General features: G+C 35.5%; 1 protein-coding gene across 2 annotated transcripts in view; it reads right to left on the bottom strand.

Annotated features, from left to right (window-relative positions):
• Nucleotides 1-5,556: 5,556 nt before the first annotated feature.
• The window catches only part of LOC128866235 (protein neuralized), a 76,156-nt gene continuing 64,951 nt past the window's right edge, over nt 5,557-16,761 (bottom strand). The window contains exons 2-3 of one of the 2 annotated variants that reach the window (XM_054106813.1): nt 8,751-10,576; nt 5,557-8,625 (exon numbers count right to left, since the gene is read on the bottom strand). In XM_054106813.1, the coding sequence (XP_053962788.1) occupies nt 8,365-8,625; nt 8,751-10,576 (2,087 nt within the window). In that variant the 3' untranslated portion in view covers nt 5,557-8,364. The remainder of the gene's footprint in view (nt 8,626-8,750; nt 10,577-16,761) is intronic. The other variant, XM_054106822.1, reaches the window with a different exon arrangement.

Raw genomic sequence — 16,761 nt, 5'->3', positions numbered from 1 at the left:
CACGCGTCAGCAGTTGTGGTCGCAAAATTAACCCCTTGCCTTGTGAATCGTGCGACGTTTGTATGCCACTTTCGATGAAAGCTTTTCTCGTGCGTAAAAACAATGTCGTACTTGATACGGGGCCAGAAAAAGTCAGCTAATATGTGCTTTTCACGTATCTGCTACGAGGTTCTCATTTTAGGCATGGAAAGAGAATCATGTCTCCCACATGTTGTTTTGAGGCAAAGGGTTTATGAAAATAGGGTTCCAACTGCATTTTACAACCCCCCTATTCTCCAGACGTGGCTCTCTCGGATCCATCGGACTGCTATTTGTTCTCCAATTTGAAGAAATGGCTGGCTGGAAAAAGATTTTATTCAAACGAGGAGGTTATTGCTGAAACGAATGGCTATTTTTCAGATTTTGACAAATGCTATTATTCGGAAGGAATCAACATATTAGAACAGCGTTGAACGAAGTATATAATCCTTAAATGAGACTATTTCGAAAAATAAAAAAGGTTTTCGAACGACCGTCGTAATATCCGGTATATGTACCCAAAATTATTTTGTACCATAACCTTTACCGTATGCCTTATATTGCAGTGTACTAGAACTTAATTCATAGTGCGTTAAACAATATAAGGGGTTAGGAGTAGTCAGAATTTTCAAAAAATTGTTTTTTTGCATTTTATTAATATCTTTAAAATATTGTGTGAAAATTTGAAGTGAATCCGACAAATACTTTTCGAGTTATCCAACAATTAACAAAGGGCGCTCCGGAGCGTTCGGCAACAGCAAATCGGTAGTTTGGAAGCTGAAGAACTATTATATGGCCCAGGAATAGATGGCACAGTGTAAGTAATTAAATAATTAGAATAACTGTACATAAATCGATGGCAAAACTTTAAATGCGTTTTTCTCAAAACTATGTTTTTTGAACTGGTGAACACTGTAACGTAAAAACCGCTTGTAGATTTCAATAAAATTTATAATGCTTTTGAAAAATATAAAAAAACTCGTACCTGATCGAAGGATTTTTTATTTCAAAAATTTCGATTTTCGGTTTTTTCAAAAAAAAGAAGACGAAAAAGCTTCGGGGAAAACGGGCTCCACACAAACAACGATAACTTTTATAATTATTAATTTTTTTTTTCTTTTGTAATTTTGCAAAAGTTAAGTCGAAACATGATGTATTACCCCTACCCCTAATCCCATAAAGGGTGATCAGATCACTTTTTCATGTAGGGGTTTTTTGGCAGATTACGAGCGACTACTGTCAAACCAAATACAAAATTTCTTTCAGTATTCATTGACATTTTTTCATGGCACGACTTACGCCTCAACAACGTTTACAAACCGTACAATTATATATATAATTGGCGCTTACACCCTTTTTGGGTGTTTCGGCCGTGCTCCTCTTCCTATTTGTGGTGTGTGTCTTATTGTTGTTCCCCAAATGGAGGAACCTACAGTTTTAAGCAGACTCCGAGCAGCAAATATTTTTTATGAGGAGCCTTTTCATGGCAGAAATACACTCGGAGGTTTGCCATTGCCTGCCGAGAGGCGACCGCTGTTAGAAAAAACTCTTTTTTTTTGTGTTTCATGCACGTTCTTCCGAATGGTAATCACGCACCAACCCATTCGGCTAAAGCCAAATCGTACAATTGTTTTACGAAAATCGACGTTCTGTGAAAAGTAAAAATGTAGATTCTATCAGATTTCACTATTTTTAATTAAATTTCAAAATACGGGAATTAACAATTATAGGTGAAAATGGCATAATTTAAATGTCCACCATGAGCACGTCTACGGGTAAAATCTGTCAAATAGTCGATTCATGAATGCCCGATTGCTAAGAACGTCTAGATATCGATGTTGAAGGTTACTCAGCAACACTTTGCGCTACAGCAAGGCTGATAGATAGACACTTGACGATAGATACAAGGTTTGCTCGTTAGGTATGGTGGGAAAAAAATGTTGAGGGGAATTTTGGATTCTACGTCATTCGTTTTGAGTTTCACAAAGGCCCTTATTATGAGCAACATTCGATCTTCGACTATAGTCGAAAGTGCTGATCGAACGAATTTTCATTTGGTATTATGGTGCTCATTCGTTGAAGAATAGGACTATTGTGAATTTCGATCGCTCGATGCATTTACAATAGATAATTTTTCTCAGCTGATACAGCAAATCAAAATAAAAGAAAAACCGATTGTGTTGAAATTCTTTGCTAACAACAATTTTAAAAGTTAAAAAAAAGTATTTTTTGTGAAAATGGAGTTGTGGTTCGACGATTCAACGCTCGATGAAAGATTAGTGGAACTAGCTAGATGTAGAAAACAGCTGAGGGGCGCATCCAACCCCCTTGAAATGGCTTCCACTGAGTAAGTTTAGTATTTTCAAAATGTGTTGACGTACTTAATATTACAGAAATTTCCTTACAGTTTTTTAAAGAACTTTAGATTATCTAAAGAGCCGTTTATGAACCTACTGTCCAGTACAAAAAACCAGTTGCAGCAGTGCACCCGAGCCAAGAGCTCTTCACTATTCTCCAAAAAAAGCAACACAAATTATTAATGTGTGTGCAGCTTTGCACAACATTTGCTTGTTTTATAATGTTCAACTTTCGGATGAAGAGTTATCCGATGAGACCCTCAACGATGATGCTGAAGATATTGAAGTGGAGCCAAATAACGGAGAAGCAGAAAACATAAGAAATGAAATTCTTAGAATATTATAGAAAAATCTAAAAAGTATTAAATAGAAACCTTTACGCCACAGTTTCTGTTTTATTTTTGTTATAAATTTTCTTTATTCAATTATTCGTCATTCGAAAAAAATATGTATTTCAGTTCCTCTACGTATTTCAGCCCATACCTGCCAAGGGAAAATAATAAAAAAATAAAAATGTATTTCTATAAACATCACAAAAAAAACATTATTAACCTTAATCCATTTTGCTGCCGTTCTAACTGGTGGTCCCAAGCAATTCAGCTCCGTTGTAAATTCCTCGCAAAATATTAACATATTCCTGCATAATATTAACAAAATTAGTATATATTTATTATTTGGTTACTATAAAACAATAAGTAATCGCAAACAACTTACATTTTAACAAGTTTTCCCACAATAAGCTACACAATCGAAAGCAAAATTGCATTCGACTCTAAATTCGGTATACAACGAAAATTTCGACAGCGTTGCACCGCTCATAATACCAAATTGACATTCGATTTTCGATCTTCGACAACCAACGAATATCGAAGATCGAATGCAACTCATAATAGGGGCCAAAATTTAGCTTTAGCTTAGTGAAGCACAAAATGAATGTACAGATCGTGCAGTTTTTAGTATGGCAGGCTTTTTTCTATCCTTGACAGAATAAGTTTCTTGACATTTTTTCACAAACCTTTGAATTGTCAACTCATTTAGACAATTATTTCCTCCAATAAAATTACGAATTTTTGCGATATGTTGTTTTTTAATAAAGATCGACGATAAGTTTCAATAATTTTAACGCGTTGTTCAAACGTGTAAGTATCGACTGTTAAAAATGTACAGCTGTCCGCTTAACAAATGCTCAAGATGAGATATGAGGAGCTTTTTCATAACAGAAATACTTTCAGAGGCTTCCCATTGCCTGCCAAGGGGCAGAAAAACATTAAACAAACATATCATTTTGCTGTTTCATGCACGGAGAATCGAATCTACCACTTCCAAATGGTAGTCATGCACCAACCCATTCGGCCACGGCGGCCGCTGAAACGGTATAGGCTACTTAAAGCAGTGCACTATTGTAGAGCTCATACTTTTTTATTATTATTATTGTACTTTATTCATTTTAACTGTTCATTTTGAAATGTTAGATTTAAGTGATTTTTGCACATTTTGCATTCAAAGTGAAAATTTTTATTATTATTATTCTTAGTTTTCTAGCTGTTGCGAACTGTTGAATTTTCTAAATATAAAACTTAATATTTTTTAAATTAAAAATTCAATACCTACACCTTTTTCATTCGTTTCATTCCGCGTCCACACTTTTCTCGAATTTCCAGTGCCTCTAAATTTTTTTAATATTTTATGTTTTAAAAAGCCTAAAAACTTCTTAATTAGTAGCATTTTCATTTCAATTAAAACTTGCATTAAAATAATTTACCATTCGTAGTTTAAAGTCTTGGTATAGTGCTGTTGTTGCATTTACATTATTTTAACCCCGGATCACTACGCATTCGTCTAATAGACTACGCACGCCCGCAGTTTTGTGAATTCCATATATTCCCGTCACACCACCACACTAACAAAACTTTCATAAATAGTTAAATCGAAATAATAATTTTACCTATAAAATATTCGGACTTAGCTCAATAGGTATGAGTTATTGGACCAATACCGACTATATGACTCGAAATACTATTGGGTGAAGAGATTCCGAACAACACTAGAATAAGAGGAGTGTAAAAGAGGTATAAAACCTAGTCCCAATACGCTGAATATATTTACTGGCGCTTCGAAAATGATGGACGGAGTAGGTGAAGGGATTTATTGCGCAGAGCTGGGCATCAGGCGGCCAATTAAGCTCCCTGACCATTGCAGTATTTTTCAAGCAGAAGTCTTTGCGGCAGGAAATGCTGCAGGAATAGCACTAGCAAGGGCACCAAGCAACTCCAATATAAATATATTGACTGTCAAGGCAATAAACTCATATGAAATTTCATCTAAAAATGTTCTTAGGACCAGGGAAGCCATAGAGATACTGACCGCAGACAGACGGTTACACATCTATTGGGTACCTGCGCATAAGGGCATTGCAGACCAAAAGCGCTGTTTACATACAACTCGAACAAGAAACCCACATACTGAAACTTTTAAATACGGTATACAATGACATCGCTGCTGACATGAAAACACGGATAGATAGGAGGTGGAATAATGTAGCCACTTGTAAAACCGCGAAAATCATGTGTTCACAGAATGCAGATAAATACACCAGATTCATATTAGCCCTGTCTAGAAAGGAAAGCAGAACTATCGTAGGCGGACTGACACCCCACAATTTGTTAGCGGCACACGCATACAGATTGAGAATTGCGAACAATGATAGCTGCAGATTTTGCAATGAACTGGAAGAGAGGGAAACTCTTGAACAACTTCTATGTTCTTGCCCTGCATTAGTTAGAACCCGAATGAGATGTTTAGGAGTTCTACTATATGTGAGGTTAGAATGGCTCTCAGGGTTAGAGATTCACAGCTTACTTAGATTCGCAAAATATGCAAGCTTATTGCATCAAATCTACAACAAGGAAACGTGATTGCTTTCAGCCAGCCAGGTCAACCTAACCTAAATAGAAATAGTATACGTTAATTTACACTCACTTGTTTGAAATAAAAAAAGGAAATATAAAAATATACTAGTCTTTAATTTGTAGTCTGTGAGACGAATGATTATTGACAGAGTAAACCACTGATGTAAGTTTAGTGATCTAGGGTTAATTTGTGTGTAGTTTTATACATTTCGTCTGTTTCATACACAGTATTATTTTTGGCTGTCCACCACTTACAAATGCAATTTAAATCTTCAATAGCATTTTCCTATTCCTATGCAATTGATTAAATCTCAGTTACGTTTGTTGTTTTTATATAAGATTTTCTCAATTTATTTATTCCATTTTTTTGTTTGTTTGCAATATTCGTTGACTAGAAATTAATACAAAAAAAAAGAAAAAAAAAAATACTTAGCGCTATACTTAAGTAAGTCTTAAAAGTAAACAAAAAAAAGGAAAATATTTCAAGTCAATTTATGAAACTTAAACTAGTGCAAGCAGTGCAATTTATACAAACTTAAGGCAAATTTACATACATACAGCTGACAACAAAAAGTAAATGTCAAGTAGAATGAATGGTAGTTGAAGCATGCAGTGTGTTTAAAAGTAGTACTAAAACTAAACTTTATATAAACTTTATGTACAGAGCTCGTTGGAAAAAATAATTATACACTCATAAAAAAGGTTTACCACAAAGCAGGCAAAACGTATTAATCACTTGAAATAAATGCAAACTGTATGAAATTTCGCAACTGCGGTGTCTATTAACGAATTTGAAAAGCCAAGCAAATATGGAAATTCATCTTTCTGTAATGTCTTGCTTTTTAAATATAAAATTATGCTCTTAACTTTATGTGGAATTGTTGAATTAATCTTTTTAACTTTATAATTTAGTATTGTTGTGCAAAAGTGCCTTGTTTTAATACTTTTGCAGTAGTGTTTTGATAATGCACTTTATTAAAAAAAAAAAGAAAATGCCCAAAAAATGTATGCATAAAAATTCGTTTTTTTTACAATTGTTTGAAAGCAACTTAAAATGCTTAGTTATTTTTTTGTTTTGAAAATGCACGCCGGTGCTTATAAAATAAAAAAGCTTTCTAATTTTCACGCATTCACATTTAGAAAGTTTACATAAATAAAATGCACGCATACAATCATAATACAGTAAGTAAACCGACTGGTAAATATAAATATGGGTTTGTTCGTTTAATTTAATGTTTTTCCGTCGTCCTTTGCTTCTTGCTTATATTATATTATAATTAGGCAGTTATTGTAGTATAAATTGCATTTCTACTTAATTTTGTACAACATAAAAATATAATAAGTTGTAATTAGCAATCGAATTGAATTTGTCTTTTTAATCATTTGTGGCAGTTTTGCGTATAAATTAAAAAAAAATTAGGTGCGTACACTAATTGAGTAAAATTTTTTGTGAGCTGTTTTTCTTTCAAAGTGCACACAAGCTTGTAACTAGGAATATGTTACCGATTTATTGTAAAATGGCTGCATTATTGTTAAATAAATATGTATATAATTAATAGCTAATATGGAAATACATGCTGGTATTATGTGATTAACTGATTCAAGGAAAGGCTGATTTGTTACAAAGATTATTTTTATCAAAGAATGCTATGCAATATGCGTTAAAAAATACGTTAGTTAGCTGGAATTAATGTTGCTTTTGAAAAAATTTAAAAACATAAATTTACGCATGTTTTGTAAATTTTTTAAACATCAAAACTTCAGTTTCATGAAAACAATTACGTTTTTAAGCCATTAAAATACTTTACAATTTATTCACGCCAACATAAAATCAAAATTCGAAAAAAATCGAAAAAGGTAATCGTATATTAAAGCACAATCATGTAAATGTAACTTTTTTCTAACTCAAAATCAGCCTTCTAATTAATTACATAAACGTAGCAAAATTTTAAGCGACCAAAAAATTCTATCAAGTCTCGCATACAAAGTAAATTTTGCGCATTTTTGAAAACATAATTAAATCTAAACACACACACACATTTTTTGCATTAATAATAATAATAATTATGACAGTAATAATAATAATAATAAATTTATATAATTAGTTACAATTACAATTTTGGTAGTCGCCAATAAATGCTGCTTTCATTATTTTCTTGTTTTGCTTTTTATAAAATCACAAATTTAGAATATTGTTCTGTTCCGTTTCAATTAATTATATAATGTTTTGCTTTTTCAAGTCTAATTTTAATTTACAACTTTAGTCGTGTAGCGCTGCATTTCAATTCGCCGCTGGAAATTTAACGCTAGTCGTCGATTTTTTTTATTTTTTAATTATTACTTTGTGTATTCGCAGTGATACGTTTTTTCTTCACTTCAAACAGGTAATTACTAAATATAAAATCTACATATGTATGTATGTACGCTTGTGTTTGCTCTGCTTTAGAGTAAATGCTTTTTTTATTTTACCTTTTTTTCAATTAATTAATTTTTTCTCATTAACTATTTGCTTAAAGTATTCTAGTCTGCGTTTTAATGTTAATATTAATTTAAACTTGTATTTTTTCGTATTTCTTAGTACACTTTAGTTTACGTTTAATCATAAGTGCTGAGTTCTCATTTATTTATGGACATTTTCGTTTCATAATTTATATGTTTAGCGTTCCTCTTAGTTTGGTTGCCCTTTTAAAAGTAGATGCTAATCTTCAACGAAAATTGCGAGTTTTTCAGTTATTCGGCCACGTGCCTATTCGCTACCCCCACCCACAACCCAATTCTTATTCTCAACTGTCTTTGACTGCGAGTAATAATTTGCGTGCTGAGTTTTAACACATGACGGCTTTACTGTTGCTTATTTGATTTCGTTTGATTTGTTTGCTTTTGTTTTGGTATTTTTTATATCATCTTAGGAGACATTTAAGCAAAATTAGGAATTAACTTTTCATCTTTCTCTCTCCCTATATTAAAATTGTTTTATGCATTATTATAATAGTGTTTTAGCTACGGCGAAACTCTACTTTTGGCTTTAGCGTGTTTTTTTATCTTCCATTTCTCTTTCAATGTGTGCCTCAAACGCTCGCTCATGTAGTGTATGTGCGTATAACGTCGCGTATGACGGCCCGACACAGTGGGCACTGACCACCACCAACACCGCGCCATTGCTCGATGGCGCAATCGTAACACATGCACATGTGTCCACACATGTAGAGCACTGAGTCAATTTGGTTTTCGTAGCAAATCGTGCATTCAGCGCCAGTACCGCCGTTACCACTGTGATCCACCACATCCTTCCATTTACTCATCTCTTGGGTGGAATTGCAGCCATTCATCGCAGCCGCGGGCTGTATAAAAGAAAAAAGAAAGAAGGGTAATCGGTTAGAAATGCAGCTAATTATTTTAGATGTTTCAGTTACAGACACTAACAATCGTTGGCGAACCAAGAAATATAATTTAAATGTATAATCACCTCAATAAACTGATTATTGCCAATAGTCGAACAGGCGCCCGCCAACACACCTGACGTAGGTTGCCGCGCAGTGCCCACACCATTGCCAACGCCGCCGCCCCCGCCGCCACCCACACTATTTAGTTCATGTGTAGAATTCGCAGGGGGCAAGTTCACAACCAACACAGTACCACCACCATTAGGCTGTATTTGTATAAGATCACCACTTGATGGCATACTGATCATGTGACCCGTCGCAGTCGCGGTGGCATTACCATTAGCATTGTTGACGGGCGTGACCGCCGCTACTGTCGGTACAGGTACATTACAATGTGTTTGCGATGCCGCATTAGCAGTCAACGAGGCTAATGCCGCCGCAGAACTGTTCATGGTGTTGTGTGATGCTACCGTAAGCGCGGAAGTGTGCAACATCTTGCGCGATTCAGACATTTGACTATTCAGACTATTCATCGATTCGGCGATTGACATATTGGGGTGTTGTGGCAGGCGTTGTGACGAGGGTGCGGATGAGAGTGGTTGTTGCGGATAGCTGACCATGTTGGGTAGTTGTTGGCGGAACATGCGCACCGACTGCGTTGAGCCGTAAACATCGAGGAAGGCCCACAATTGCAGCGATTGATCGACGTGCATAACAACCACAGCTGGTCCATTGTTTTTGCTGATTGTCACTTCACCGTTGGGCGCAACAAAGAAGGCAATCTCGTCACCGCGTTGCGGTTGTGAAGCGATGTCTTTGCTAACGACCCAGTATTCGGGACGATCGAGCAGAAAATCAGAATCGTTGGGTAGATCGGAGGGTTGTAGTGCGGCCGGATTACAGGAGGTAAGGCCAAGCGCCAATGCGCCCAAGTACATCTGTTCGGTTTTGAGTATTTGCACGATCACTTTTTCGCCGATACGTATGGGACGTGCTGTGAACACATAGCCCTGGCAGAAATCATTTTCGGTGCGTGACGCAATGAAGCGATCCAATGAGAGACGCACATTGCGTCCTTTGGTAATGTGAAAGGGTACCGGTATAAGGCGGCCGTTGAGATTGTAACGCAACGGTGGCAGCCCATTGGACATATCTTGCGCGTATGGCATTTGCTCTACTGAAATGTTCAACGACTGCATTGAGGGCAACACATGCCGATCCAAATCCTGTTCAACGGCGGGCAATGAGCGACGTGACTGCTGATGCGGATGGTGTGGATTCAGAGGTATTTGTGGTCCAGGTAATGTGTTACTAGCGCCAATTACAGCGCTATTGCCTGCAGGCAACGCCACTCCGGCGGCAACAAGACCGTTACCGCTCTGTTGATACATATATACACGTGAATCTAGAAATTCGATCGCGGTGCAATTCCCATAGATGTCTACTAAAGTCCAAAGCAGACCACGCGTGTCAATGCCGCTTAGTATGACACCCTTCTCTACATTATTGATGCCGTAGATTACATCGCCGGCCGAATTGACATAGTAATAAAGTATGTTATCTTTTTCGCAATATTGCTCGTGCAGTGCTTTTGCCCAGAAACCAGGACGATTCGTTAAATCGGGGCAAGCGTACTTGGGCAGCGCACCCTCCAGCGTTGCAGGATCGTTGCTGGTGAAGCCGAAACGTATGCCACCATTCCAATTATTCGAGATCTCCGTGAAGCGCACACATATACGTTCGTTGATGCGCACCGGACGTGCAGAGAAAGTGATTGCGCGGCAGAAACTCTCGAAGCGACGCGCTAAGGTGCCATCACGTGATATCCGTATGTTGTCACCGTGGACGCTGTGAAACTGGAGGGGTGGTAAGTTATTGGGGCCAGGGCAGGAGGATGGCGATCGACGGACTAGAAGAAAAAGGAAGTAAAAAGATGAATGATAGATATTTATGTACATATAATATATAAGTATAGAATAGGAAATCAAATTCAGTGAATTATATTTTTTGACATATGTAAATATCCTTATAGCTTATTTTCCTTAGAATTTAACCATAGTTCAGAGCTCTTTTAACTATTAAATCAAAAATATCAAACATTTTCTTCAGGATAAAATTTGTTGAAATAGCTGATTTTTGTCTACATTTGAGAACTGCTTGACCACAGATGGCTACCAGAGTTGTCTTTACTTTTATGTAAAGAGGATTATATGCGAGTTTTATATTTTAGGTTCGCTTTTCGAAATCCAAGAACGAGCTATTTTTTTACGAATATTTTACTGCACAAAACTAAAATAATGATCCCACTGCTTTTGTATAGTTACGATTCTGGCAGCGCCGCAAAATATTTTGTTAAATTGATATGATATGATTGAGTTGAGAAGCTGATGAGTTGTTTCAAATGAAGAAGATATGTATGTAGGTACAAACTATATATGAACCCTCGAAAGTTTAACAGTATAGGACCACTCATATAAAATAAATTAATTATGTTTTCTAATGATCGGGACGCACTTTTAGCAATAGCAACACTTAATTGTAGAGATGTTAAATTTGTAGAGCAAATACATTGAACTATGCAGGTGCATGCAACAATCAAATGAATTCACATTCATATAAAAACTGGTGGCGTTTGTTCGGCTTCCTGTGCGCTTCAATCAAATATGTACATATAAAATCTTGTTTTGGGTTTTTCTTAAAACTACGTTCTTCTTTTCAACATATTCGTATCACCCTCCATACAACAAATAGATGTACATACGTATGTATACAGCAACGCTGCGTATCTACTATTTTTGTAGGTTAGGTTTTTTGTATTAAAATATTTACCTATGTATGTATGTATTTGTATGCACATATCCACATACCCATTACATTTTCTGCAATTATGTATATTTTTATGTACTTATTCATATGTACATATATAACATACACAAGACCCTCTGCATTTGAAAAGCAGCTGGCACATGCCGATTTTCCAATTTTCGAAGTAAATGAAAAGCATGCGAAGAAATAAAACATGTAACAGCCATCGGTAACAGCCTACTTGATCCTTTTTGGTCGTCCTATACTCAACTGGCATAGTCTCAAAAGCATTTGTTTCAATTGTTTTTGCTTTTATACCAGCATCTTGTGTGCCCCCGTCGTTGTTATCCTTGCCAATCGACCAGTTTATTGTCCTCATTTTCAAGTCAGCCAGCAGATGCCATTACTTGATCCCTGCGCTTTTCTATATCAACAAAACGTCTGCAACCTTAAAAGATGTACATATGTATGTAAAGATGTGCATATGTATGTTATGTCGATGCGCCATCAATGCTCCACATTTACACGGTGGCGCGCATGCGTACTCGTTTGTACGTATCTGTGTGTTGGTATGTTAATTTTTTTGTACGGCTGCGCGTCTGTTGCCTTTATCGCTGTTTTTGGCTTTGCTAGCAGAAGGGTAGCTGATTGTTGATTCTTTTGTTGTTTTTTCGCTATTCTGTTGTTGCTGGTATTATGCACGCAAGTGGCACGCGTCTCAGATCGTCCTTATGTCGTCGTTGCGGTTGATTTCAATACAAGTTTTTTGTTTTTTCCTTCAGATGGCGTCAACCGACAAAACTACACAACTCCATGTGGTCATACTTACATATATTGCATGTATCATTTGTATGTTTGTGGCGGTCCTTTGCTGGCAACAGCCGCCGTCTGACGCCGAATCGATTGGTTGTCCGTCAGAACGTCTGTCGGATATATTAGCTCCTGACCTTTTTATACCCACGCACTTATGCCCAAGGGTATTATAATTTTTCTCACATAAGGGTTGTATGTAGCAGCATAAACGAATCAAGAGAGAAAAATGGACTTAGCCATGCTTGTCCGTTGTTACGGTAACTCGTCCAAAAATTAAAATATCTCAGTGAAGCTTAGTACTCCTATGGTATTACTCTCTGGTCTAAGTAGTTTTGTATTGAAAATGGGCGAAATCGTAAATAACCACGCCCACCTGCCTATAATGGCAATTTTCAAAACTAAAAAAAAAACGATATCTGTTATAAATGAAACAAAATTATTCAAATTTGGTCGAAGTAATAAAAAAACTCGACGCAAGTTAAATTTTGAAATAATGGGTGGTACTTCGTTCTTTTTTGAGTAGATGCGTGTATCTCGCATCTTAATAAAATTCAACCAAACTGACTAAACGTATTGCTCTCCATTTCATTTAGATCCGATTTAAATATTTTGTATACACTTTTTAGAGATATGAAGACACAGCCAGGCTACTTTGGCCGCAAATAAATAAGAAAAATATAAAGGAACTGTTTAGTCCTTCAAGGGAGAATATATCGAAGGCCGATCATTGGCTATTTCTCAGGCATTTCATGAGACTAGGAGTTTTCTCCCATGAAAATTGTAGAAGTTTTAGCGATGAGGAAGAGGAAGAAACAGTAGAGCACTTCCTTTGCAATTGTCCATCCGGCCTTGGGTAAAATCAGAGCAGATGTTTGGCATGGGGATGGAATCAATCCTGCGTTTCATAAGAACCACAAAATGGTCACAACGGTCTGTAAGGTCTAAGTGAGTTGGTCGCACAAACCGACTACCACCGTAACCTCAAGATTAAATTTCCGTTTGTCCCTCTGATGTTATCCCCTATAACTCTCATTGTCTATGAGATTGTTTGATTTCGAAAATTAACAGCTAGGCAGAATTACATTTTACTAAAATGTGCGCGCGTATATAAAGTTCGGCCCGGACCGAGCTTCAGCCTACCTTATTTTTTTTTTTTTTTTTTTAATAAAATTGACTTTTTTTTGGTAGAATTCCTTCGCAACTGCTGCTATTTTGGGTAGCTTTTTTTATGTTTAATCATTTTCGCATTTCTTCAAAACTTGATGCATCGTTTATAAATAGTTTTATGTTTACATACGTGCATACAAACATATGTACATTAACCATACCATAAGTTAGGTATGTTCATATACGTTGAAGTGTTGAGCCAACTGCGGTGGCCTGCTCCTGCTTACGGTGCGAATGCCGTTTATAATTACGAATATGCGCTTGCGTATGATATGGAGAATATGTCAGCGCATAGTCGGTGCCTTTACCAAGCTTACTCCTATACTCTACCCACGTACATATAGTGCATATACAGGATCTTTCAAGTTTTTTGTATACAATTTTAAAAAATTCGGCCAATTTTTATTAAAATTTTAAACTTTAACTCAGAATTTTCAGAAAATTTTCGGGTATGCACTTTTATATATCATTGAATTTTGTATAATAAAAATTCTATTTTCAAGTGGTTCAAAAACCGCTTTAATTTTTGACATTTTTTTCTGCTGACGGTGTTAGGTGTTTTCTTTCATATAAAAGAAATGTGGAGTAGACGTTAAATGGAGAAAATGCTCAAGATCACGACTGAAAAAATTCTAAAAAATCAGTTTGATTTTTGATATACTTGAAACTTGCACCGATACCCAATGATATATAAATCTGCATACCCAAAAATGTTCTAAAAGTAAAAAAGTTTGAATTTGTGATGAAAATTTGCTGAATTTTTACAAATATTATACAAAGTTCGAAACTTTGTTTTATATGATTCTTGTTGTGGTATGAACTGTAGTTTTATAAAAAAAAAATGATTGAAATTGCAAAATTAATAAATAAATAGTTAAAACTTATCACTCTCTACTGTAGTAGAGGGGTAGATGTCAATTCTCTTGGAGAAATAAGCATAACTGTGGCTCCATCTCAGCAATTTTATCTTCCAAAACGCCAATTCTGGTTTTTGGTTTAGTAAAAAACTCTATCCAGAGGCGTTAAATCGGATGATCTTGCCGACTAAAAAATTAGCCCGAACTTGAAAGACTCTGCACATACGAGTATCAATTCGAAGCTGTATTTGTGTTTGTTCACATTTGTTTTTGCTTTAAATTACGCTACTTTTTATATACTCTTTTTTATCTAGAAGAACTCGAAAGCAACCCTCCAATATAACTGAGACTTTTGACCACGATGGTGTCATCATCAACTAGATCTGAATGGCCATGCATTATACATACATACAAACATACATAGATGTATTTATGTGCGTAGTTTTTGTTTCGGATCATTCTCTACTTTTCCTTTAAAATTACTCTGGTTGAAAAGGCAATTGAACTGCTGCCGTTGAAATATTTTTAACCACAATCATTATCTGTTTGGCGTGCTGCTGCCGGCCCGCCAATTTTTATGTGACTAATAAATACATACACACGAGTACATTTTTTACGTACTTTTTTTAACTTTACTTCTTTTTTGGCTACAAGTGCTGTCACTTTTGTGTCGCGACATATGCTTGTATATACTATGCCGATAAGTGTTTTGAGATAAACATTTCTTTTTATACTGAATGTCAGCAAAAAAATTATTAACGAACAAGTGAATGATTCCGATGATACATTGATATTTTCGAGTGTGAGCTTCGGTGCTTTCTGAACTTCCACTTTTGATAATCTAATATTTCGCGGAAAACTGTACGAATGATTGTAAATGATAATGTTGTGGTTAACTTGACAATACTTAAAGGGCAATTCCACTTCACTTAACACTGATTAACGAATGATTTTTTAGTTCACTCATATGATTATTTTAGAAAATATGATAGCTAACGAAAACTTCACAGCAAATGCATAAACTTGCATATCAGCTAAATTTTATTTACAATATTTATTTGATAACTTCTTTTGCGTCTATAAGTACAAAATAATTGAAAAAGAAATGAAAATTAGTCTTGCAAAAAAAAAAATTTATATATCGGCACCGAATTCCTCCAAATCCTTCCGGGTGAGTACGGATTTTTTTTTTTGTATTTTGACTATAATATATAGTGCCCGTATAAAGTCACAAAAATCTCCTTTGAAAACAACCTATAGCAGAATTTTCAAAATTGAACAAATTTCAAAATTATTAAAATTTTTCAGTTTACTTCTTATTGCCTTAAGCCTAAAAATAACCCAATATTTAATCTATTTGCATCATCCGACGGAATAATCCGCGACCAAAAACTCTCTCTTCTCATCAAGTACAGAATAATCCGCAATTTATTTATTTTTTTTTTTGAGTTTGAGGAAAATAAATAATTTTGGTAATCCTGTGACACTCTTTTTCAGACAGTAAAAGTCTTGATGACGCAAGGTATTTTAACTACATCGCGCATTTCAAGCGGTGATTCAAAAGGGTTAAAAGAAACGATACGATAATGTACAAAATACTGGGATCACTTGACATGGAATCGCACAAATATTCTCTCAATGTATGGTTGACCAAAGCAAATTAATAGTTTCAAATTATTTTTAAGTTCTATTAGAGTTGAACTAAGCTGCGATATATGTTTGTTATTTCATAGCGCACATCTGTGAAATTCTCAACAAGTTTGATGGATAGTTTTTTGAAAAAAATATAAGTGTAATATAGGTCGTACCAACATCAGCCAGGGATTCTCTTTGACGCAAACTCCAAGCAATGAAAAGCTAGAGCCCGAAATAGTTCATATTTTAATTAATAAATGCTAATTAGTCCCACCCTGCGCTCTTGCTTCATTAGCCTGCCAATATTCTTACAGGACTTTTCAAACTAATGGTAGATTTCTTAAAACATAACTTTTGTATTTTTTAATTCAATTTAATAATTTTGATGCCGCTAATAGAATTTCTTCCTGCTCAAAATATCCTCTTGCTTTTTTTCATACTCAATTCGAAACCGACTCAAATGTAATAAACCAGAAGTTTTGAGTATACGAGTATAATACAACTAACAAATTGGAATTAAGTGAGCGAATATCTGAGTGATTTCAAATGAGAAGACATTCTCAAAATTGTTAAAATGAGTAAAAAATTGGTGAAAGGTGATTTTTGCAACCCCTCAATTGGGCAAAGAGAGTAAACAGAAAGGCTCAAGTAAAGGAGGCAGCAAAAGCAGACAATTGCATTTCATGCGCCCCAGGAACTAAGAGACCAAACAAAATGTGAAACGTTCGCTACTGCGCCCTTAAAAAGTCACTATAATACAACGAGCTCATTGCACACAATTACTCACAAATAAGTTGTAAGGCAGTTTGTAGATAAT

The sequence above is a fragment of the Anastrepha ludens genome, chromosome 2, assembly GCF_028408465.1.
Source record: "Anastrepha ludens isolate Willacy chromosome 2, idAnaLude1.1, whole genome shotgun sequence".
NCBI lineage: Eukaryota > Metazoa > Arthropoda > Insecta > Diptera > Tephritidae > Anastrepha > Anastrepha ludens.
Note: the sequence above shows the minus strand (reverse complement) of the source record. Positions and strands in the feature narration are given on the sequence as shown.